General features: G+C 48.7%; 1 protein-coding gene across 1 annotated transcript in view; it reads right to left on the reverse strand.

Moving 5' to 3' along the window:
* Positions 1-206: 206 nt before the first annotated feature.
* The window catches only part of LOC107109159 (collagen alpha-1(XX) chain-like), a 33,225-nt gene continuing 7,174 nt past the window's right edge, over positions 207-26,257 (reverse strand). Inside the window, exons 2-8 of the mRNA XM_015409735.1 lie at positions 22,800-22,853; positions 18,646-18,699; positions 17,431-17,502; positions 14,675-14,710; positions 7,647-7,713; positions 2,643-2,831; positions 207-211 (exon numbers count right to left, since the gene is read on the reverse strand). Coding sequence (XP_015265221.1) covers positions 207-211; positions 2,643-2,831; positions 7,647-7,713; positions 14,675-14,710; positions 17,431-17,502; positions 18,646-18,699; positions 22,800-22,850 — 474 coding nt within the window. The 5' untranslated portion in view covers positions 22,851-22,853. The remainder of the gene's footprint in view (positions 212-2,642; positions 2,832-7,646; positions 7,714-14,674; positions 14,711-17,430; positions 17,503-18,645; positions 18,700-22,799; positions 22,854-26,257) is intronic.

Consider the following 26,257-nt stretch of genomic DNA (forward strand, 5'->3'; position numbering starts at 1 on the left):
GGTACCACTTCGGTGGGAAGGTAACAGCGTTCCGTGCGCCTTGGTGTTTAGTCACGCCGGCCACATGACCACGGAAACGTCTTCGGACAGCGCTGGCTATTCAGCTTTGAAATGGAGATGAGCACTGCAACCCTAGAGTCGGACTCGACTGGCTTTTGAGCAAGGGAAACCTTTACCTTATAGACAGACTAACACGGCCGCCCATCTCAATCTATCACAAAAGGAGGACAAGAGAACCTCGTTATCTGCCCATCCATGAAGCTTGGTTGGAGATGCTTCCTACCAGGACATCAGTATAATCAGTTGTACCTGGAAGCAACTTCAGGAGCTACTAAATATAAGAATGGGGGGGGGAGGAACCCATCCAACCCACCCACGTCAATCTGACAGATTTAGGTTGGCATGCGATCGCTCCTCCGAAGCCTGCCAATTAAACCTCCAACTTTGACTCTTGGCTATAACTAGAAGGAAAATCATCACTAAAGAAGGAAGCTTAAACATCTGTCCCGGTGCCAGACCTGCTCTCTTCTGCTCTAATGATAATGCAGTGCCTGCACTGTTCTGGAGCAGTGTCGAAAGGGGAGGGTGAACAGATGGAGGCTTAATCCTTGCATTAAAACCAGAGGAGCTGCCAGGATGACTCGGCATGTGCGATAAAACAAAAGCATCGCGGCGGCGGCGCCTCGCCGCCAACCAGGACAGCTTTTCGCCCTGGGCCGAGAGGGCAGGGAGATAAGCCGAGTGCTCTCTCCCAAGTCCGGTAAAGAAGCCAGTCCAAAAATAAACACTGGCTCCCCGTGCGTTTGCTCGCAGAGTCTTGCCGATAAGCTTCTCCTAGCTGACACTCGTTTCGACGCTGGGGATGCAGAGGTCCAAGAAAGTCGTTATCTTTAAACGGGCTGGATGCAGTCCTAACCTCTGAAGACATCTGAGGGGCCGTGATGTTGGAACTCCTGTTCCCTAGGACCAGAAAGTATCTGAGCTGGGCTCAGGGGAGGGGCCGTGGCTCAGTGGCAGAACATCAGCTGGGCATAAGAATGTAAGAGAAGCCATTTTGGATCAGGCCCATGGCCCATCCAGTCCAACACTCTGGGTCACACAGAGGCCAAAACCCAGGGGCCATCAGGAGGTCCACCAGCGGGGCCAGGACACCAGAAGCCCTCCCGCTGTTGCCCCCCCAGCACCAGGAAGACAGAGCATCACTACCCCCAGACAGAGTGTTCCATCTATACCGTGTGGCTAGTAGCCACTGGTGGAACTCTGCTCCAGATGTTTATCCGATCCCCTCTTGCCGCTGTCTCTGCTTGTAGCTGCCACCACTTCTTGTCGCAGTGAGTTCCACATGTAGAAGGTCCCAAGTTCAGTCCTTGGTTTCTCTGGTTAGAAGGACCAGGCACTGGGCAATGAGAATGACCACTGCTAGAGACACTGGAGAGCCAATACCGGTCTGAGTAGACAATACTGACCTCGAGGGACCACGGCTCTGATTCAGTATAAGGCAGATCCCCGTGTTCATGTGTCCAACCCACTGCCCCAACAGGCCTCTAAGGAAGGTGTTAATTAGTTCTGCTCAAGCTGGCTTGTTTGTCTCTTTCAGGGCTGGCTTGAATACAGGGGTGGAGCGGCCGTATAACTTACAGGGACGTTTCCTGGCAAGCCACTGCCCTAGAGGGCTGCTGGTGGCTGGGAACAAACAAAGCCAAGCTCTATCAATGGCGTTACAGCCTCAGGGGCCACCTGGCAAAGACCGTGCCTCAGCCATGGTAATTGGTGTCAGTTCGGGTTGCCATCCCCCCGATGGGGGCGGGCTTCCCCCCACTTTTGGGGGGCCCCAATCCACTGCTGGCCCGCAGGGGGTGCCTTGCCCCCAAGCAGCCCCATCTGTGCCCAACGTGATGATGTCTCCTGGAAGGTGACGCCATCACACCGGGCATGTCACGTGGGAGACGCTCTAGCACTTGGGAGAAAACCTCTATGGTAACCATAGAGTGTCCCCTGCGCAATCTGCCCCCCTGTGATGACGTCACTTCTGGGTGACGTTGTTGTGGTGTGCCCCAGAAGACTCCAGGAAGAGGACTGGAGCCCCCCCCCTCCAGAACCCAGTAAGGACCAGGCAATCCTAGTGTCAGTTCACTGATCATCTTTTTTAACTTATTATTTGTTTACTCTCCAGGGTCTCAGGCCAAGAAAGCTCTTTCACATCACCTGCTGCCTAATCCTTTAACTGGAGATGCTGAGGACTGAACCTGGGACCTTCTGCAGACCATGCAGAGGCTCTGCCATTGTAATGGATAAATAACAAAGCACTGCCAAACTATTCAGTGGAGTATCTACTGGACAGGAGAAAAAATACGGTGGTGCCCTTCAAGAGAGCCAGTGCAGTGCAGTAGACTGCTGGACTAGGATCTGGGAGCGCCAGGTTCGAATTTCGACTTTTCCATGGAAGCTCGCTGGATGACCTTGGGCCAGTCACACTCTCTCAGCCTAACCTGCCTCACAGGGTTGTTGTGGTGGGGATAAAATGGAGGAAAGGAGAATCACATGACCCTCTTTGGGTCCTCACTAGAGAGAAGGGGGTTGAGTAGAAATGAAAATAAGTCAAAAACCAAAAAGCCTCTGGCAAGAGACCCTCCTTTTGGTACCTCGTTCTCCCGGATATCCATCTCGGCCTGGCTGCCCGGGCATCCCCACTTCTCCTCTTTCTCCTTTCATTCCCGGGGGTCCAGGAAGACCTGGGGGGCCAGGCTCTCCCACCTTCGGTTTGTCTTCCCAGATGGGAACAGGCTTCTGTGCATGTTCGTGGAGGAAGGCGTCAAGCTTCAAAACATGAGCTGGAAAGAAAGAGAGAAAGGATTTTTTTTTTGCCAATATGTATTGATAAATTAATTAATTTATTATTTAGATTTCTATCCCGCCCTCCCTGCAGGCTCAGGGCGGCTAACAGGGCAGAATGCCAGATAAAACAATAAAACAGTATAAAATGTTAAATTACACATAAACAAATAACAAACAGATAACATCCTAAAACAATTTCGGTGCTCCTCGATTCGCTTCCAGATGTTAAGATCTTTAAGAGCAGGATGGCGTTCTCAGTAACGTAGCTGGACAACTGCGGCAGTGCATGTCCCACTGCCCTACCGTCCCCTAAAAGACGTCCCGTCCCCTCCAATGATGCCCACAGCAAGATGTCAATATGCGGAACTCATAGGGCGTTGGTGGAACAGTGATGGTTAAATGAGACACAATCGAACGATGGAAGCGATTTGCCACTCTTTGGCATTGAGTTCTGGCCAGCCCAGGGCCGGAAGCAAGTGTGAATTCTGCAGAACAAAATGTGGATCATCTATATGGCAGTTATCCCAAATGGTGAGCTAGGGTCAGACCTTGATAAACACAAAGAACTGTGCACCAGCACTGTACATAAAATCCAAGTATTCTTATTCTTTTAAGCAGGGTCGGTACTTGGAAGGGAGGCTGCCAAGGAAGACTCTGCAGCAGAAGGCCATGGCCAACCCCCTCTGCTTCTCACTTGCCTTGGAAGCCCCTTGCTGGAGTCACAAGAATTCAGCTGTGGCTTGATGCCACTTTATACACACATTGTATTATTCAGACTGTAGCACTTCCCTCTCCTGCCAACCTAGCAGTTCGAAAGCAAGAAATTGCAAGTAGATAAATAGGGACCACTTCGGTGGGAAGGTAACAGCATTCCGTGTGCCTTGGTGTTTAGTCATGCCGGCCACATGACCACGGAAAGGTCTTCGGACAGCGCTGGCTCTTCGGCTTGGAAACGGAGATGAGCACTGCAACCCAAGAGTCGGACTCGACTGGCTTTCGAGCAAGGGAAACCTTTACCTTTACCTTTTTAGCACTTCCCTACTGCAGGTTGGAAAATGTGAGCCTTAACATTTTCCCAATATATAGAAGAGGCTAAGCTAGCAACTATTACTTTTTTCACGTGCAGCTCTTTTTCAAATATGCGAGAAGAAGAAGAAGAGATTGGATTTATACCCCGCCCTTCACTACCCAAAGGTGTCTCAGAGCGGTTTATAAACTCCTTTCCCTTCCCCTCCCCACAACAGACACCCTGTGAGGTGGGTGGGGCTGAGAGAGCTCTTGACAGAAACTGCTCTTTTTCAAGAAGAGCTCTTATCAGAACTATGGCTTGCCCAAGGTCATCCAGCCAGGTGCAAGTGGAGGAGTGGGGAATGAAACCCGGTCCTCCCAGATTAGAGTCCGTGCACTCAACCATTACACCAAACTGGCTCTCAAGCACTGTAAGAGCACTGTAATACTATATGCACATAAGAACTGTACCATACAGCTAAATACACAAAATATCTTCTTCAAAGGACGTTCAAAAGTGTGAGTGTGGTAGTTTCAAGTCACACTATTTGGAACAACAACCTAAAGGTGTTCAAATTAAGTCCACAAAAAATTCTTTCACCATACAGATCTTCCTTCTTTCTCTGACGTGAATGCTAGCTTATTCCAAACACTTTCCCCATATGCTTTCTCAAAGAACAGACCTGATTAAATTTTGTTCCAGGTGGATACTCTGTCAACCAAAAAAGAGAAAACTTAATTTGAACACCTGAAGGAGTTGTTCCTAAAAGTGTGACTTGGAACTACTATACTCACACTTTTGAGAGGAAGAGGAAGAGGAGGGAGGAGGAGGAGATTGGATTTATACCCTGCCCTTTACTCGGAGTCTCAGAGCTGCTTACAAACTCCTTTCCCTTCCCCTCCCCTAAACAGACACCCTGTGAGGTAGATGGGGCTGAGAGAGCTCTGACAGAAACTGCTCTTTCAAGGACAGCTGTGCCAGAACTATGCCTTGCCCAAGGTCATCCAGCAGCTGCAACTGGAGGAGTGGGGAATCAAACCCGGTTCTCCCAGATTAGAGTCCACACACTTAACCACTACACCAAACTATACCGAAAAAGATATTTTGTGTATTTCTTGGTATGGTACAGTCCTTATACAGTGTGCATTAATTTGCTTAAAATAATAAGGATGCTTGGATTTTACATAGAGTCCTTTTTGTTTATTGATCTCATTACTGTGTAGCTCACCTCTGTAGTTAGGGTCAGACCTTGGGCAGGGTAAATTGGCATGTTGAACAGTGCGGCTCCAGTGCTTCGGGGGTTTCGTCAGCACAATAGCAGCTGCCATCCAGAGAGGAGGCTGCCCACAGTATCTCTGAATGTTTGATTGCTCTGGATTTGTTGATCAATCTCAACCTGTGCGAGGTAATATTAATTTTGCTCTGTTTTTGCATCAGGGTGAGTGAGACTCTCGACCACTTCAGATACAGGGACAGACAACACAATTCCCCTCCCCCTCCCCGAGGAGGCTACTTGTTGCATGCCTAGGCTTTTCAGGGGGCCCCAACATGGCGCCCGCGGGCACTATGATGGCGGCCACCTTTCCTGGCGCCCGCCACATGTTTCTAGAAAGCAGGCGGGGCCAGTCGGAGCATTTGCTCAGCAGGGATCCTGTTGGCTGTGCAGTTTTTGTAAAAGTCGCTTCAGCAGCTATTATCACCATGGCACAAGGATCTATACCGCACGACTGTGTGTGCAAGGAGATATTTTTAAGCAATATTTAAAAAGCAAGAGTCCAGTAGCACCTAAAAGACTAACAAAACACCTGGCTGATATGAACCTGTTATGTCCGCTGACCGCCACCAGGCGCCAGCGACTCATACCAGAGCTTGGTTCTCAGAGACAATAGGGACTAGGATCCAGAAACCTCTAGTGGTCACCAATAGGGACTTTGGCGGGACGTTTAAACCCTCCAATAGGACCTGTGAGTGGGCCAAGGGGACTGTATATAGTTGGCCGACCGGCCGGTATTTTGAGTGTTATGTTGTGTACGAGTAAACAGGGTTATTTTTGGGCAGGAACGCACAGGAACGGAGTTCCGGCTGGCTCCTGAGCTGGCCACGCCCAGCAGGAACTCATTAGCATAACAGGCCACACCTAACAGCCGAAACTCATTAGGATTGGCTTCATTAGGGGTGTGTGGCCTAACATGCAAAGAAGTTCCTGCTACAAAAAAAGCCCTGGGTTTTGACAACAAAGTAAACAGAATAAGAAGCAAAAGGAGGGTGTGGCTGGATGACCACACTTCTGGGGGTGTGGCCTAATATGCTAATGAGCTGCACCATCAGGGTGTGGCCTAATATGCTAATGAGTTCCTGCTTTTGGGTGTGGCATATTATGCTAATGAGTTCCTGCTGGGCTTTTTGTACAAAAAAAGCCCTGCGAGTAAATGTGTGCTGACTATCGCTCTGTTTCCTGATCACTCGATGCATTGAACCCACTACACGACAGAAACGAATTGACCTGGAGGTGGAGAAAAGCTAGAGAGATAAAAAATGGAATCAGATCGTGTGCTAATCCTGATGCTAATCAGATTACTGGAAAACATAGGACTGAAAGGGATAATTGATTGAAGTGCTGTCTCGGGGCAGAACGAACCACTCATTAGCCCTTTCATGGACAAAGCCCCATAATCCAATTAGCGAGGAAGTGTCTGGCAAGAGGGTTGCGAACTCCAGTTTATGAAATTCCTTGAGGTTCTGGGGTCGGAGCCTGGGGACCTCAGCTGGGCACAGCGCCAGGGAGCCCACAATCGGAAGCAGCTGTTTTCTTTCAGGGGGACTGACCTCTGTCGTCTAGAGATCAGTTGTAATTCCGGGGGATCCCCAGGCCCTACCTGGAGGCTGTCGGGCCACAGAGAGGGGGAAACAAACCTGACCCCAAAAACTGGAATCAAGAACTACAAGGGTGAGAAGGAAGTCTAATAAAGGGCCAATATTAAAAACCTAGTTGAAACTTATGATATACAAAAATACATGTATTTATTAGAAAGAAGAAGAAGAGATTGGATTTATACCCCGCCTTTCACTACCCGAAGGTGTCTCAGAGCGGTTTACAAACTCCTTTCCCCTCCCCTCCCCACAACAGACACCCTGTGAGGTGGGTGGGGCTGAGAAAAAAGATGGCCGTGGCCCCGCCCCCAGCGTGCCCGGCGTGGTCACGTCACTTCCAGGTGACGCGCACGTCGGGGAGGAGTTTCCCCTGGGACCTGATCTGGCAGCACCGAGGAACAGGCCTCTAGGGCGGGGTTTTCCCCGCCCCCCGGGGGGACTTGGGAGGCCTAGCCAAAACACAAGGGCCAGTACACATGACCTGACGCATTTCCGCCCGACTGGGGCCTTCTTCAGAGGTCAAGCAATATTGAGGTACATGTAACTTTAATACATATTACAATAAGATAACCTTCCTTTTCTTGGTCCAATAGGCCCCAATAGGACAGAAACGCATCAGGTCATGTGTATTGGCCCTTGTGTATAGGCCACTTGAACTTTTTAAGGGGGCTTTCATCGGGCCCTTATATATATTTTTTAATGGTCTTTCTAATAAGTATGTGTCTTTTTGTATATTATAAGTTTCAACTAGGTTTTTAATATTGGCCCTTTATCAGACTTCTTTCTTACCCACCTGGAGGCTGGCAACACTAAGTTATCCCATAGATTTTGGAAAGGTTCACACAGAAATGAAATGCAGGCGTTCCCGGAACAGCCAGCTCCCCTGGAAGGCTACCGGGCTGTCCGAGTTGATTGGGAAGGCTGCTCTTACACTGAATCAGACGCTCGCAGGCCTGGTTTACCAAGTGATAGATGGCGGCTATGGACTGCGGTTCACCCTAAGGGAGGGGAAAGGAAAAAAAAACAAGTCAGCAGGTGCAGAAAGCAAGGCAAGGTGGAGCACAACAGCACACCCAGAGAGAGAATCCATCTGGTTGACTCAAGCCAAGCTAGCGCATCAGGAAGAAGTCCGGGCCAGAAACTTTATCCTTGATATGCTAACTTTCTACACCCAGGGAGTTTATTAACTCGGAGGAACACCAATACACACGACGAAACACGACGCTTCTTTGTGTTCTGAAGGAGCACAGGCCTTGGAAGCCATCTGCATCAGATCGCAAGGGACGGCATGGAAGGAATCAGAATCATAGAGTTGGAAGGGACCTCCAGGGTCATCTAGTCCAACCCCTGCACAATGCAGGAAATCCATAAATACCTCCCCCCAACACACACCCAGTGACCCCTGTTCCGTGCTCAGAAGAGGACAAAAAAACCACCCCAGGATCTCCAGCCAAACTGGCCAAGAGGAAAGTTCTTTCCTGACCCCAAAGTGGTGATCAGCATTTCCCTGGGCACGTAAGAAAGGGCCACGAGAACTAAGCACTGAGGAAACCCTTCCTACCCGCCCTTTCATGATCTGCCCAAGTTTACATAATCAGCATTGCTGTCAGATGGCCATCTTCTGCTTGAAGGAGGAGAGCCCACCCCCTCCTGAGGAAGCCTGTTCCACTGAGGAACCACTCTGTCAGGAAGTTCTTCTTCATATTTAGGAAGAAGCTCCCCTCTCCCCAAAGACTCGCTGATGACTGAGAATGCATTTCTCTTGGACCTCTTTTGTGGCAGCTTTCTGAGGCTTTAGCTCCTTGGAATGCTTTTAATGGGCTCGGGAACAAATGACACTAGGGTTCCCAAGTTGGATCGGCGCTGGAGCGGGGGACTCCAGCGCTGCTCCGGGAGTGCGCGCGCGCTCCGCAACCCCATCACCTGGAAGTGATGCGACTACGCCGGGCACGCTGGGGGCGGGGGCACGACCATGCACGGAAAACCATAGAGATTTCCCTTGGATGACCGTGGCTCCACCCCCGGTGTGCCCGGCGTGGTCGCGTCACTTCTGGGTGACGTGCACATCGCGAGCTTTGGGGGTGGGGTTCCCCCCGGGTCCTGATCTAACGGCGGCGGGGAACGGGCCTCTGGGGCAGGGGTTTCCACGCCCCCCCTGGGGGGACTTGGCAAGCCTAAATGACACACATTCCTCCATGTGTGCTCTTGTAAAATCAGGGCCTATCAAGCACCTAAGAAATGATAAGAATCACAAAATGTCTCAATAGCTGAATTATGGCCCGGCATATGGTGACTGATGGGAGTCACAGGGACTTCTGTACTGCAGGGGGGCAGTTTGCACCCTGGTGCAATGACGTCACTTCTGGTACGACCCAGAAGTTACATCATTGCATGGGATGTCAGCTTTTGCATTCACCCCAAATTCCATGGTTACCCATCAGGCCCGTAGCCAGAAATTTCTTTTCTCTCTCTTTTTTAAAAATAATTTTTAATTTTATTAAAAGATAAGTCAAGTATACATAAATAAACCCATTATGTCTCGACATTACTGCATAAACATTAATACAAACTGTGAGTGCAGATACATCTATCACAATGCTGTCTATTAACTTGTCAGCAGGATCTCCGTATGGCCATATCCTTGTCACTTTCTTGTGATTTTCCCAATTATTCTAAGATTGCTATAATAGTAACGTATAATAAACCTAGATATATTTTTGAAGGACCTCAATAGTATTTTGTGAGAGTGCTCAGACCCTAAAAATTCTCATAGATGTAGCCATTCTGCATAGCCAGTATGTGCAGGTAATACATCGTTTTCTGTGAAATACGTTATGAGAGGACCTCATTTTCGAATGAATCTGGAATGGGACCCCGCGTCAATCACAAAGTGGCCCCAACCGAACGAGCCACCACATTAATAGCCACGGCGCGGCTTTCTATTGCTGCCTCATGGAAAAATCCTGATCCTCCTTCCATTGCTTAATGGAGAAATAAATGTAGCCAGGAATTTCTAAGTCAGAGGGCATTTTAATTCCTCAGGGTTGTTGTTGTTGTTGTTCAGTCGCACAGTCGAGTCCGACTCTTCGCGACCCCATGGACCAGATCACGCCAGGCCTTCCTGTCTTCCGCCGCCCTCTGAAATTTACTCAATTTCATGTTCGTTGCATCTATGACACTGTCTAACCATCTCATCCTTTGCCGTCCCCGTCTTCTTTGACCTTCAATCTTTCCCAGCATCAGGGTCTTCTCCAGTGAGTGCTCCCTTCTCATTTGGTGGCCAAAGTATTTGAGCTTCAGTTTCATTATCTGGCCTTCCAGGGAACAGTCAGGGTTGATTTCTTTGAGGATTGACTGATTTGTTCTTCTTGCAGTCCAAGGGACTCTCAAGAGTCTCCTCCAGCACCATAGTTCAAAAGAATCTATTCTTCGGCGCTCGGCCTTCCTTATAGTCCAACTCTCACAGCCATACATGACTACTGGGAATACCATTGCTTTGACCATGCGGACTTTTGTTGGCAGGGTGATGTCTCTACTTTTTATCATGCTGTTTAGGTTCGCCATCACTTTCCTCCCAAGGAAATCTTTTAATTTCATGGCTGCTGTCACAGTCTGCGGTGATCTGGGATCCCAGGAACGTGAAGTCTGTCACTACTTCCACGACTTCCCCTTCTATTTGCCAAGGAGTGATGGGGCCGGATGCCATGATCTTAGTTTTTTTGATGTTGAGCTTCAAGCCCACTTTTGCGCTCTCCTCTTTTACCCTGAGCAAGAGGCTCTTGAGGTCCTCTTCACTTTCTGCCATCAGAGTGGTATCGTCTGCATATCTGAGGTTGTTGATCTTTTCCCCAGCAATCTTAATTCCCGCTTGTGATTCATCCAGGCCAGCATTTCGCATGATGTACTCTGCATATATATTAAATAAGCAAGGTGACAGTATACATCCTTGTCGTACTCCTTTTCCTATGCTGAACCAATCAGTTGTTCCATATCCGGTTCTAACTGTCGCTTCTTGGCCCTTATACAGGTTTCTCAAGAGACATGTGAGGTGGTCTGGTACTCCCATCTCTTTAAGGACTAATGAGTTTCCTGCTGTTGGGTGTGGCCTCTTATGCTAATGAGTTCCTACTGGGCCTTTTCTACAAAAAGAGCCCTGCGTGGGGCCAGGCACCAAAATGCCCACTGTAACTACGGGCCTGTTACCCATAGAGTTTCGGGTGAATGCTAGAGCGTCCCCCAGTGTGATGACATCACTTCCAGCTCGTGCCAGAGGCAATGTCATGCTGGGGAGGCCAATCATGTGCTCCCATCTCACCTGGGAATTTCCTCCCACCCACCCCAGCTGAGTGGGGGAGATGGGAGCTTAGGACAGAAGATGCCCCACATCTAGCGGGAAGCCAGTGACCCTCCTAGACAGTGAAGGGGATTTCTGAGGGGGATGTGACGGCAGCCAGTTGGCCCCTAATGGTTGGGAATTTTGGGTTTAGGTGTGAAAAACGTCCTAGGCAACAACACTGGTGAACAGATTGTTTCTTCAAGGCAAGGTTCTAAAACACTGCTTCAGCTGGCCTTTCCGTCCTTCAAAAGGCTTTCTAATAAAAAACGTAATAACGGTGTAAAGCAATCTACAGTATTGAGTGGTGACATTTCGAATATACTGGAGACACCCACGCCACTCCCGGCCTCTTGCTGTTTCCCGTTCCTCTGTCGTCTACTTTGCTGTGGGAGAGAAGCCGATCTGTATTAGAAAATACGCCCACCAAAGACTAGAAACGAGCGATGAACTCTTGATTTGAACCATGCAAATGTTCATGTCTTTTAAATCAAGACTGGTTCCAGCTGGGGGTGTGTGTGTCGCTGAGCAAAATGCCCCCGTCCCCGCCCATCCTGGTCATTCACATCATAGCTGTGTGCCACTGGCTCTGCTACTGACCGACTGTTTTAAGTCTCTGGCCTTGGCAACTTCTTGGCTGCAGTCAGAGAAAAGTCTCCTCCCTTTTTTTGGAAACCAAGCCCAAACAGCATCTCTCCTCCCTGAAGCAAAAGGCTGATTCCCAGCTGTTCTTGGCCTGCTTCCGAACAACCCAAAGAAGGACCTCTCTTGCATCTGCAAGGAGCACCTGTTCAGAAAGTAACTGCTTTCACTGCAGGATGACACTGTTAGGAACATCAGAAGTGCCCTGCTGGATCAGACCGGGGTCCATCTAATTCAGCATCATAGAACACAGTGGCCAGAAATACCAGTGCCATCAGGAGGTCCCATCTCACACAGTGGCCAACAGTTTCACACAGAGGCAACCAGTAGGGGGGTTGGGGGCGGGAACATGGTGGAGAGGGCTGGCGTAGTGAGCATGATGATGTCACTTCCGGGGAAAACCTGGAAGTGATAGTGGTAGCTCTGGGAATTTCTGGAAACTCTATGGTAAATCCATAATGTGGGTCTGCCTGACAACAACCCTTTGGATGAGGAGGAAATGGAGAACGCTGACTTTGGCAGCCTGAGTTAGGAGGTCCATCAGCAATATGTATTCTCCAAGGAATGAATTTTTAACATTCTGTGTGGGTCCTGAATTGCCATAAGAACTTGGTATGAATAATATACTACTCAAAACAATAGTAAATCAAAACACAATTGTATCATCATATGAAGATGCCATCCGGCGGAGAACTGTGATGCTTGAAAAATTAATCTGAACAAACATTACTACTAAATGAATTCATTTCTCACTATATAATGAAGGCCGCGTCTACCGATCATTTCACTCTGATTGAATAACTAACCTCCGTTTGAAACGACTATCTTTGATAGGTAAATAAATAAATATCTTCCCCGCGGCAGATAATAAAGTAATCAAAATGCAGAAAATGACTTGAAAATGGACATTGCTGGTAACCATAAAAGCTTATAATGAAATGAAAACGGAGGCCTGTATCAAACAGTGAGATTTCTGATGACTCTGTTTGGATCGATGTGTCGTCCTAGAGAAAATTAGAGGAAAACTGGGCAGGGTGCCCGGGAAATAAAAATGAAAAAATGCCATCATATCACCAAAGGGGGTGGGGAGTAAAAAGATCATAAAGGAAAACTTAGCAGGGGTGCAATAAAGTGGCATTTAAAAACCCAGAGAAGATGCCAAAGGGAAACAATAAAATGTCTTGCACCTGGTTCCGATGCTGGCTGCAGAGGGAATCTAGCCGAAGTTTAAAAAGCTATCAGTTAACAAAAACAAAGCAAAAACCCCTCAGTAGAAATTCAGGACACTTTGAGCACCTGCGAAAACCAAGAAAGTGGGAATGATCCGTCAGGTTCCCTATCAGGCTCTTTTTGTAGCAGGGACTCCTTTGCATATTAGGCGACACACCCCTAATGTAGCCAATCCTCCAAGAGCTTACAGCAGCCCCTGTAAGAAGAGCTCTGTAAGCTCTCGGAGGATTGGCTACATTAGGTGTGTGTCACCTAATATGCAAAGGAGTTCCTGCCACAAAAAGAGCCCTCTAGCAATCTCTTCCACTCTGCCCCCGTGTTTAATGATGGGGATTTTAAAGAGGTAAGTATCCAAGATGGAGAAACGTTTTTTTTTTTTGGTGTTTGCATCTTCATATTCAGACAGATTTAACTCCACTACATTTTTTTTTTGTCAAAAGTCACTAAACAACAACTGTGACACCAGATGGGATCAGCAGATCTTTGGAACATCTTGTTCCAAGTTGGCTTTTATTGACGCTGAAACATAGACTGAAGAAAGTCAGCTGACTGCACCAGCGTTCCCTCTAAGCTGAGTTTGTGTGAGCCAGCTCACAGTTTTTTAGCCTCCAGCTCACACATTTTTTGCTTAGCTCAGGAAGGATGGCTCCAGAGCAGACTAATTTATACAGTAGCCAAGCCACTCGCTCACAAGTTTAATGCCACTAGCTTCCAAAGTAGAATTTTTGCTCACAAGTTTCCACAGCTTAGAGGGAACATTGCACACAGCATCACAGATCTGGAAGGGGCCATACAGGCCATCTAGTCCAGCCCCCTGCTCAATGCAGGAGCATCCCTGACAAGAGTTTGTCTAGCCGCTGCTTGAAGACCGCCAGTGAGTCATCTACAGGGCTATCACATAAGTATCCCGCCCTTCTTCCAAATAGTTCAGAGAGGACAAGACTTCCTCCATTTTTTTCTTTCACAACAACCCTGTGAGGTAGGTTATACTGAGAGTGGCTAGATCAAAGTCTTCCAATGAATTGCTGGGTGAGAGGTAGGGTCGCCAGTCTGCAGGTGGTATGGGGAGTTTTGGTTAACAGAGCAGAGTTTTGCCCCGTTACAGAAGCGTGGTACTGAGTGCAGGAAATAATTCTCCCAAGAAGTATATTTCCCAAAAAATTAAACTTGCATTAATTCACGTAAATCCAGTTCACATTCAGGTTGCAGTCGAAAGGAGAGAAGCCTCATCTAAAGAGTCCTTTCCCTGTACAAACGACCAGCTTGTCCGGCATCCTGTGTGAGAGAGTTTGAGGTCATTGTCTCTACAAGAGAGACCTGCAGAGACATCTGCCTCCATGGAAAGGGATTAGGTACCATTTCACAGCATGACAGTGGGGCCACAGAGTGGGAAGAAGAAGAAGAAGAAGAAGAAGAAGAAGAAGAAGAAGAAGAAGAAGAAGAAGAAGAAGAAGAAGAAGAAGAAGAAGAAGAAGAGGAAGAGGAAGAGGAAGAGGAGGAAGAAGAGGAAGAGGAGAAGGAAGAGGAAGAGGAGAAGGAAGAGGAAGAGGAGGAGGAGGAGGAGGAGGAGAGTGGATTTATACCCCCCAAATGTTGCTGGTCTCTAAGGCCCAACTGGATTCAGAGCGAGCTGTTCTTCCCAGATTGTAGCTGTGACTTCTATAGCAGCCTTCCATATCTGCTTTATGAATTCTCTGCAACAAACTCTGAGCTGGCCAACACGGATATCAACAAGGAAAACCAAAGACACTTACTTTCTCTCCCCTTTCTCCTTTTGGACCAGGCAGCCCCTGGAGAGGAGAAAAACAAAACACAATTATTTATCTGAGAGGCACTGAACAAAAATGGAAAGGTTACATTCACTGGACTGTTTTTTTTCTCAACACTTTTTATTGAAGTATTAAAAATGCATACAACTGTTAAAACTTCTGATGTGATTCTCTGGGGGAAACCTGTAAGGACACAACACATTTCATGCCTCCTTTTCAAAATGCCTCTTCTACAGATTCACTTTCCTTCGCAAGCCAAATCATCTTCCTGCAGAATGTGGGCAAAAAGCCTCCAGGATTAGCAACGCTTGGGAAATGGATCCATTCCAGACGAATCTGCAACCCCATTTTAAAAAATGTCTTTATTCCGTTTTATTTATATCCCGCCCTCCCCTGCAAGCCAGCTCAGGGTGGGTCACAACATTTTGCCTTTGGGGGGTGTATTTTGGGGAAAAAATACATAGTTAGTAGAGAGGTGGGCAACTAAGATGATTAGGGGCCTGGAGCACCTTTCCTATGAAGAAAAGCTGAAGAGTCTGGGACTTTTCAGTTTAGAAAAGAGACAGCTAAGGGGAGACATGATAGAGGTTTATAAAATTATCCATGGGGTATGAAATATACTGGGTTCGACACGCGAGCAGTGATCAGCTCATGCTTTATTGTGAATCAGCTTGGACTAAGACAACCTTAGCAGGATCGAAGCCCTGCTTAAATCCGTGCACCACACCACACCCGACACACACCCACGGCCCGTGATAGGTTATTTACAAAGGTACTCCTGGTCGATAGGTTCCTTCCAGGATCCTAGCAGTCTATTGTTCTGTGTACCCAAGCTGGGTCATTCGATGTCGGGCCCAGGACATAACAGGTTGGCCTTGATGGTTTTGGGGCCCATTCTAACTCTGGGACTTGAAAATGTGAAATGTAAACTGTGAATCTCTTGGGTTTTAATATTAGGATCTGTCCTATTTCTATAGGGTGAATGATGCATTTGAGTAAAGCAATTGGCAGGTAGAGAAGCCCGTTTTACCACCAGGGCCTAGACTAGGTAGCTTTCAACTCCCTTCTAGCCCTGTAATTCTACATCCTCCCTTGTTCAGTTCCCTAGTGACACAGCTATAAAAGTTAATGTGAATATTCATGACCCTCTAGAAGCTGAAAGACAGAACATATTCATAGCTGTGGATTCACTGTGCTGAACAAGCTACTGCTTTGTGAACAGTACCGTTTGAAGCCACATGTGCTATAAAAAGCGGCGATTCCTTGCAGATGTTCCTGCACCACTAAGCCATTGTGAATGTAATGCACAACAATGTCCAATCGAATTGCAAAGGAGACAATGTAACAGACCCGAATATTGATTAGGTTTGTGTTAAAACGGAACGCTTGTAATTTATATTTTTATGAGTTCTATGGTTGCATCTCATTTGTGTTTAGTAGTACATCATACTGAGAACTTTTACGGTAGAACTGTGATTCAAAAATCAACTTGAGTCTCCATGCTTAGAAATAGGGAATGATGCACAATTAAACCAAGACTCTCTGCCTTTAAGTGGGCAATGATGCACAGCTAAGTTGATTGTACATGCAAAGGACAACAATGGATGCTGTTGCAATTCAGGGAAATTAACCATTATGAAAAAGTGCCTCTCTGCTTTGTTGGCTAATAATCACTTGCTTGTTTGTGTAATTGAACTGGTAACCCATCTGACCCCGATGGTTTGGCCAGGTGTTAAAGTATTTTATTTCACCATTAAGAATTTAGCAAAGATTTAAGATCTTTGTAATAGGTTTGATTAGTGAGCCTAAAAGTTCTCCTGTTATCTTTCAGATTGATCTGCTACATTTTAGGATGGGTCTGCCCTTCCTCCCACCCTTACCCAAAATCTGTTATTTGACCTTCTGATCTCTAAGCAACCTTATCTCAGTCAAGGGTCTATTCCATCCTTATTTTCCATGAAAAATATATAAAGGGCTTATTTTCCTTTTCTTCCTAGAAGGAATGCAGGGTGTACTCTAAACAGAGGGTAGAGTGCATTATGTTTGAGAATGGAATGGTTGAACTCTTTTCCAGATACCAGACCCTGACCTTTTGTCTCTTTTATCCTACAAAGGAAGAACTTTAATTCTTCTCCGATATGCTAGTATGACCTGTTCTTTCTTGTATCAGAATGATCGTTCTTAATAAAACTGCCTGCTTTGCTAGCGAAGAGAAGAAGAAGAAGAAAGACAAGAAGAAGAACAAGAAGAGGAGGAGGAGAAGATTGGATTTATACCCCACCCTTCACTACCCAAAGGAGTCTCAGAGTGGCATACAAACTCCTTCCCCTCCCCTCCCCACAACAGACACCCTGGGAGGCAGGTGGGGCTGAGAGAGCTCTTCACAGAAACTGCTCTTTTTTTTAAGAACAGCTGTGCCAGAACTATGGCTTGCCCAAGGTCATCCAGCGGGTGCAAGTGGAGGAGTGGGGAATCAAACCCGGTTCTCCCAGATCAGAGTCCGCGCACTTAACCACTACACCAAACTGGCTCACTTGAGTGAATCTTTTTCTCTCCCAGACTGAACTCGGAGAAGGGGAGGTTATACTAGTGTTTGGGAAACTCACCTAAGAGCAGGTATATGACATGTCCTGAATATGTAATGCCAATTCTTGGCACAGTGGAAACATCTATGACCATGAATGGGCAGATTTTTTAACAATCCCTACCTGCTGCCCCCCAGTGGCCAAAAGGAGACTTACCGTTGGCCCAACCTCTCCTGGGGGGCCCCTCTCTCCAGGGCCACCTCTTGCCCCTGCTATTCCTTGGAAACCCTGCAAATAGGAACAGAGAGATGCTATTGCCAAAGCTGCCAGTGGACAGAAAGTTACTGGAACTTGAGGCTCAAAGGAGCATTAGCTTGCAACATCCCCCCCTCCCCACCATGAGAGGGAATTAGGCAGGGGTCGTTTCATAGAAAAAGAGCCTTCAAGGTTCATGCCGGTGCCCCCATCCAGCCAGGAATACCATGCTAAGAATACATCCTTCGTGACTCCTGCTCGCTTCATCTCCTATTAACATCACAATTTATAGGCAGGGGAGATGTCGACTCGTAGACCTGAGAACAGTGTAATGGGACTTTCCCTTTCTTCAGTTTTAATGGCTTCATTCTTCGGACAGAACAGTCAGCCTGAGTTCAAAACGCTCCTCTCCCTCTCACACTCCTTTCCCCATTTCCTTCTCTTTCTCCCACCTCCAATTTCCCCCTACCCTCTTCTTTGCTTTCCTTCCTGTTATCCTTTGCTCCACTCTCTCCCTCCCTCTTCTCCCAGGTCTCATTCCTCTCCCTTCTTCCTTCCCATGCATCAGATCTACAAGAGAGGCACTACTTGAGTGCACATTTGGACCCAAAACCCTGGAGAGGAAACACAAGGCGCCTTGACCAGGTTGAGTTAGATGTCTAAACTGGAACACAACCTGAGGGCTGCACTGCGCCAAAGCAAGAGACACCAGCTGCTTGTCTTACTCAGGAAAACCCACATGTGGCTCCTAGCCGCAGATCGGCAAGATCTCTTCCTTCCCCTTCACTGCCAATGTTGTCTTAAGGGCATGAAGTGGACCATTAAACCTAGCTTGGGACTCTTGCCTCCCTACAACTGAAATCTCTTTGTGCCCTTCCCATCACCCACATTCAAATCTGAACTGGCATCCCTGCTTTTTTTTGACGCAAGATTGAGCGGAATAGTCACTTGGATGCCAAACTTGGCTTGCGGGAACTGCCAAAGGGTTAGGGGCCCAGGTGGCTTCCCAGCTCTTGCCAGCCAGCGGCCAAAGGTAGATGTTCCACTTCAGGCACAAAGTGTGTTGTTCTCTGAGTCTGGTGTGCTACTACCTGGAGGGAACTCAAACGACTCTGTTCCTGGTAACTCAAGTCTGTAGGGTGGGAACGTTTTTATTGCGCACGACTGAGCTCTCACCCGCGGCCCTGGTGGTCCCGGTGGCCCAGCTGTGCCTTCTAGGCCTCGAACGCCCTGCAAACCAAACCACAGCCTGATGTTAAAGAGGACATCCGAAACTGGGTAGAATTAAGGGAGAGATGACGCGATCATGGGCTCAGCATAAGTCAGAAGCTGTTGCAGGCGTTCACATTTAACAAGGGGATCTGCCAAGATGGCAGTTCTGCCCCCCCCCCAAAGCCCCACTGATGCTGCACAATCTCCTTGGCCCTTCTGCCTGAGCTGAGAGGACTGGCCTGGTTTAGCCTTTCTCAGAGGTCATTTCATAGAAAAAGAGGTGCAGGAGCTCATTAGCATAACTCACTAGCATGACTTATTTGCATATGCCACACCCCCTGACATCACCGGAAGTGTGTCAGAAGGGAACACCCACCGCTCAGGCTCCACTGGACTGTTAGCTATGGGGGGGGGGGCGTGAAGATCTGTCCTTGCAGAGGAGGGAGAGCTTGTACCTGAATAAAACTTGGTCTTAAAGGTGCCACTGGACTGTTTCGGATTGCTAGCTATTGGGTGGGGGAAACATGCAAATCTGCCCTCACAGAGGAGGGAGAGCTTGTACCTGAATAAAACTTGGCCTTAAAGGTGCCACTGGACTGTTTCGGATTGCTATCTGGAAGGGGGGCTCTGCAACTTACCTGGCTGCTTCTTGCTCTGACTGAGGGCTGCTGGGAGCAGGGGGTGCATGTGCTCGCCCCCTGGGCTCTTTACTGCCCGAGCTCTGCTCCTGTGCGCTCCTGCAGGAAATGACCCCTGGTTCTGACCCTTAAAATGCTGGCTGCCATATTGAACCTGATCTTTTAGCACCTAGTTCCCACCCCGGTCTCACAAAGACTTCTCGGAGCTCGGCCTGTGCATAGGCCCAGCGCAGAAATCCTAATTCCAGGATATTCCTCATGAGAAACATAAGCATATACAGAAATACAAACCACAAGGTTAGACCGTCAAGAAAATTCACACATTTCACAAGTTGCCAAGTCTACTGCAACGTAATCGCCGTCAATCGATTAATAAAGAAGAACTGGTGGTCACAGTTCAAAACCAAGTAGCAATACAAAACATTTGACAAGAGAAGGTATAACAATTCAAATGTTTTGCATCGCTACTCCTTTTTGACCTGTGGCCACCAATTCTACTTTATTCATCGACTGATGGTGATTACGTTGCAATAGACTGATGTCTACTGGCAACTTGTGAAACTTGTGAATTTTTTGTTATGGTCTACCGTTGCGGTTTGTATTTCTGTAGATCACATACGATTGGGGTTTGACTTATCATGAGAAAGCATCGCTAAGACTCACTGTGGTTAACACGGGTGTGCATGCGCGACCTACTTTATTTGTGCCCCCACTTTTCTCCCCAATGGGAACCTAAAGCAGCTTACTTTGTTCTCCTCTCCTCCATTTTATCTTCACAAAAACGCTGCGATGCAGGTGAAGCGGAGACCGTGTGGCTAGCCCAGTCACCCAGCAAGGTTCCACAGCAGGGTGGGGATTCAAACCCGGGTCTGCCAGATCTGAGTCCGACACTCTAACCACTACACCACGATGGCAGGGTTGCCAAGTCCATCAGACCCGTAGGCGGGGGGACGGAGGGAGCGTTCCAGGAGCAGGAAGTGACGTACCGAGAAATAAACATGGCACGCCTATGTCACCTGGAAGTGATGTAAGCACATCGGTGACGTTGGGAGCAACGTGCTGATTTTTGTGCAAAGCTCTGTGGTAACATTGGCTTCCAACCATAGAGTTTTGCCCAAACACCAGAGTGTCCCCCCACGACACTTCCGAATGACGTAGGCGCGTCGTGTTTATTTCTGGGTACGTCACTTCCTGCTCCTGGAACGCCCCCTCCACCACCCCCTCCGTCCGTGATGGATCTGGCAACCCTACCATCGTATGTCACTCCCAGGTGACATAGGCACATCGTGTTTACTTCCTGTTTCTTCTCTCTCGGCTTCCGGTAAGTCATATTTATTTATTCATTTTTCAAATTTATACCCTGCCCTCCGTGCTGAAGCAGGCTTGGCAGGGGAGGCTAGTGTTCCTATCTCCCGCTTCCTGATAGCCCTGAAACAGGGAAGGGGCTCCCAACCGGGGGTCCCCCGCCCCCAACTGGGGACCGGCAACCCTACACATTGGCTTTCATTTGGGTATTTCCAGGCTGGGAGTGAACCTTTGCCAGTGGTGACTCATGGTGACTCTCGGTTTCCTTTTTTGCTTTTATGCCTGGGATGTGCAGTTTGACGTGCCACCATGTATGGAGCTTTGAGTCCATGATGGAGGATGTGCAGTTGTGCACCCCAAAAGTCCCAGGTTCAATGCCTGGAGTTTCTGGTGAAATGTTCTCAGGTAGCCATGGATGGGAAAGACCTTTCTCTACTTGAGACTCTGGAGGGCTGCCACCAGTAGGAGCAGAAAACATTGAGCTAGATAGACCCTGTGATGTATTCAATAGCTGCCAGTGGAATACATAACTGTATGTGAACCACCTCATTGAAGTGCTGTGTTAAGCTTCGTCCTGGGCTAGGATCCTAATCCCTCCAATCCTATTGGTAGCCCAGGAAGAACCAACCAATCACGGGCCATCAAGCTCCCTGAGCGGGAACATCTGTGATTGGACCTTATGTATCCAATCTTATTGGTTGGTATTGTGTAATAGGCGTGGCTACATTAGCCGGGAGAGTGTAAAAGTGGAACAGCTTCAATGCAAAAGCTGTTCTGGCTATCCGAGTTGATCCGTGTTGGAGTTTGAGTTACGAGTTGCTGAATAAAGCTGATCTTTGCTGAATCACTCTCCGACTCGTTTTTGTTAAGTAGCCGACTTAACAGACCCAACAAACACGTGAAGCTGCTTTCTACTGAATCGGACCCTCAGTCCTTCGAAGTCATTATTGTCTTCTCAGACTGGCAGTGGCTTTCCAGGGTCTCAGGCAGAGGTCCTTCACATCACCTACCTCCTGTTCGTCTTTACCTGGACATGCCGGGGATCAGGGTTCCCTCTAAGCTGAGTTAGTGTGAGCTATCTCACAGTTGTTTATAGCCTCTGGCTCACACATTCTTGTCCTAGCTCGGGAAGGATGGTTCCAGAGCAAACTAATCTATGCAGCAGCCAAATCGCTCGCTTGCAGCTTTGATGCCAGCGGCTCATAAAGTATTTCTGCTCAGAAGACTCCACAGCTTAGAGGGAGCACTGCCGGGGATTGAACTTGGGACCTTCCGCATGCCAAGCAGACGCTCTCCCACTGAGCCACGCCCCCTCCCCTAAGGAAAGTGTAATATTTATCAATATGAGGCCCCGGCCACATGAGCGAGATAATCTGGGGGGGGGGAGTGAGGCTTTTTGCTCCGGAGCAAAATGAAGCGTGGTGTCACGATCAGACGTTCCCCCCGATGCTCCACGCACATGCCCCCAGCCGCGATCACACGTCAACAGTGAAGTGTGGCAAAGGGAGGAGGAGAAGCGGCATGGCGCGATCACCCACGCAGTGATCGCAAGCTGCCGCTTCCTGACCTCACGGGCATTTTTTCCCCCCAGCTGGCGGTCCCGCCTGTGCATGACCATGGAAGTGAATCCATAGAACAGTGGGCATGCGCAGCTCCACGTTTGTGTGCAAACCACGGAGGCTTAAACAAAACATCCGGTGTGAGACGGGACGCAGACGGGATACCGGTGCTTCCGCGATCCGGAGCCCGCCCGCGCCACGCGTTTTCCGGAAAATACTGCACTTTAATACTGCACCTTCCCTACTATCTTTTAACTCCGCTTCTTCGGCCAGGTGCCACAGGTTGCCTACGGGTGCGGGACACTTGCCAGATGTTCATGTGTGATCGCGCCCGGAAAATCCACACGGCAGCCTTCCCTATCACGTGGCTACTTCTCCGTGTGCCTGGGGCCTGAGCTAACTTTCCAATGATCTGTTCCTTGCCCTTTAGTGGATGCGACAGACTCAGAACTGGGCAGCTCCAAGGAATGACACCATCAGTCCTGAATGCAGCTGTGATTGAGCCGCCCTGGGCTCGGGAGGAACTTTGATTTCCGTTGCACTTCGTGACAGCCAGGTCACCTGTACGTACAGGTAGCTGCGCCTGGAGCATTTCAGCCTCTCCAGTGTTGTTTACCTTGGCTCCTTGAATTCCATCTTTCCCTGGAGCTCCCTGGGGGCCCATCATTCCCTGCAGGCAAGCAGAACTGTTATTCAGAAAGCTGAACCCAAGCGGAAGCGACAAACAGCTCTTGGCTATGAAGCCAACATCCCAAGAGCCTGCTTTCAACAAGACGAAGTGCCTTCATAAAACATAGGTAAAGGTAAAGGTTCCCTTGCTCGAAAGCCAGTCGAGTCCGACTCTAGGGTTGCGGAGCTCATCTCCGTTCCAAAGCCGAAGAGCCAGCGCTATCCGAAGACGTTTCCGTGGTCATGTGGCCGGCATGACTAAACACCAAGGCGCACGGTCTGTTAAATAGCAGCAACGGCCACATCCCAAACACACCCCAATCCCAATGATAGGCTATTGACAAAACTTTACATTTTAATTGGTTATTGCCAGAATCCTGTTGGTCTATTGTTATTTGGCTCGAAGCTCACCCTGTCTCTGGCAGCACAGTCCTGCAGTGTTTCAGTCCCAATACATAACACACACACTTATTGACTCGGGGCATGATCCGTCTCCTGCAATGCACACAGGTCTTTCCCTCACTTCTGCTCCCTGTGAACAGCCCTTGGCAGGGATTGGCTTATCTGAAGGACCTTACAGGGCTTGGGACCAGGTTAGCTGAAGGACCCTCTTTGCCCATATGCTCATGCCTGGGAATCAAGATCACGGGGAGAGGCCCTCCTGACTGTCCCATCAATCAGAGAAGCTTGTTTGGTGGGTACATAAGGGCCTTTTCGGTGGCAGCCCCACAATTATGCAACGATCTCCCCAGGGGAAAAGATCAAGATGGGTCCCAATACATAACACACACACTTATTGACTCGGGACATGATCTGTCTCCTGCAATGCACACAGGTCTTTTCCCCACTTCTGCTCTCTGTGAACAGCCCTTGGCAGGGGTTGGCTTATCTGAAGGACCTTACAGGGCTTGGGACCAGGTTAGCCGAAGGACCCTCTTTGCCCAGATGCTCATGCCTGGGAATCAAGATCACGGGGAGAGGCCCTCCTGACTGTCCCGTCAATCAGAGAAGCTTGTTTGGTGGGCACGTAAGAAAGGGCCTTTTCGGTGGCAGCCCCACAATTATGGAACAATCTCCCCAGGGGAAAAGATCAAGATGGGTCGCTGTGTTAGTCTGTCTGTAGCAGTAGAAAAGAGCAAGAGTCCAGGAGCACCTTGAAGGCTAACAAAATTTGTGGCAGGGGACGAGCTCTTCTGAGTCACTTCTCACTTCTTCAGAAACCACTCCACTCTCCAAGACATAAGGACAGCTGGACTTACATTCTAGCTTTATCTGAAGAAGTGAGCAGTGCCTCTTGAAAGCTCCTACCCTGCCACAAACCTTGTCAGTCTTTAAGGTGCTACTGGACTCTTGCTCTTTTCTACTCCCCAGGGAAGTATTCTTGGCCCCCGAATTTCCGATTTTTAGGAGGCAGCTGAAGACAGTTTTACTCGGGACTGCAATTTGTTAAGTCTAGTAGCAGTCCCGGGTAGTTAGTGATTTTAAATTTTGGTTTTTATGTTTTCACTGTCTTTCTCCCCCCCACCCCCCATGTTTTATCTCTGTTTGTAAGTCACCTTGAGCTCGGTAAGGAAGAAATGCAGCTAATAAATGTTTTAAATAAATGAATAAATGCCAGGTGTGTGGCAATATGGCCATCCCTTAGCCAAAATTAGAGGCTTCTGCGTTCCCCCCCACCCCATGAGCATCCAGGTGTCTTGCTCCTTCCGAGTCCACAGATGACTGGCTTCTAACAGGTACACCTCTTGAAGGGGATGATGAAGAAGAAGAGAATGGATTTATACCCCGCCCTTCACTATCCAAGGGAGTCTCAGAGTGGCTTACAAACTCCTTTCCCTTCCCCTCCCCACAACAGACACCCTGGGAGGTAGGTGGGGCTGAGAGAGCTCTGACAGAAACTGCGAAGAAGAAGAAGAAGAAGAGATTGGATTTATACCCCGCCCTTCACTACCCAGAGGCAGTGTTCCCTCTAAGCTGAGTTAGCGTGAGCTAGCTCACAGTTTTTTTAGCCTCCAGCTCACATATTTTTGTTTTAGCTCAGGAAGGATGGGTCCAGAGCAAACTAATTTATTCAGTAGCCAAATCACTTGCTCACAACTTTAATGCCAGTAGCTCACAAAGTAGAATTTTTGCTCACAAGACTCCATAGCTTAGAGGGAACATTGCCCAGAGGTGTCTCAGAGCAGCTTACAAACTCCTTTCCCTCCCCCTCCCCACAACAGACACCCTGTGAGGTGGGTGGGGCTGAGAGAACTCTGACACAAACTGCTCTTTTTCAAGGACAGCTGTGCCAGAGCTTGTGACTGACCCAAGGTCACATCAGCAGGCGCAAGTGGAGGAGTGGGGAATCAAACCCGGTTCTCCCAGATTAGAGTCCGCGCACTTAACCACTACACCAAACTGGCTTTGGATGGATCATGCCCTTTTAAGAAACACGTGACACTGGACACATACAATCCCTAGAAACGTGACCTTTTTAGCTTGAGCATTTCCCCATTTCTGTGGACAAATACATTTTGCCGGTCATGGATTGCCATCGTTGCCACAGAGGAACACAAGATCTGGGTGGGGCTGTCCTCCTGGCAAGGTGTCCTCTCCTGCAGTAGAAAAGGATGGGCAAGCTGTCCCCAGAACAGCAACCTTAGTACAGCTTGAGCATGTGGAATGCATGTTGGTGCAGTGTTATTGTGCACGGGAAATGCAAAATGGTTAGGAAGGATGAACATATTTGCATCTGAAGTCTTCCCCACACTGTTATTCTAGAAACACTTCTGCTTCTATCACCAAAATGTCATGAAATCCAACGCTTTTCTTTAAGAACATAAGAGACGCCAATGTTGGATCAGGCCAAAGGCCCATCCAGTCCAACACTCTGTGTCACACAGTGGCCAGAAATACCAGGTGCCATCAGGAGGTCCACCAGTGGGGCCAGGAGATTAGAAGCCCTCCCTCTGTTGACTCCCCCCCAAGCACCAAGAAGACAGAGCATCACTTGCCCCAGAGCCCCTATCTATACCTTGTGGCTAATAGCCACTGATGGACCTCTGCTCCATATCTATATATCTAATAGCCAACTTGCCCCCTCCGTGCGGATCGCTAAATCAGCACGGAGGGGGCAGCTGGGGGGCTGGGGGAGGTTTGTGCACACGTGGGCCAGTCCCCACGTGTGCACAAAAATACAAAAAGTTTTAAAAAATTTCGGGGGGATGTTTAAATCCCCCCGAAAGTGCAAGAGCGTCTCCTGCGCATGCGCAGGAGACGCTCTGCAACGCCGCCGCCACTGCCGCCGCCTCGGACCAGCCGGCGGGCTGGCGGGCGACGGGGGGGAGGAAGCCGGGCCTCGCCGCCGCCGCTGCCTCCCCGGAGCCGGCTGGCCAGCCAGCCAGCCAGCCGGCCGGCCCCACA

The sequence above is a fragment of the Gekko japonicus genome, unplaced genomic scaffold, assembly GCF_001447785.1.
Source record: "Gekko japonicus isolate JY-2015 unplaced genomic scaffold, Gekko_japonicus_V1.1 scaffold4908, whole genome shotgun sequence".
In the NCBI taxonomy this organism is placed as follows: Eukaryota; Metazoa; Chordata; class Lepidosauria; order Squamata; family Gekkonidae; genus Gekko; species Gekko japonicus.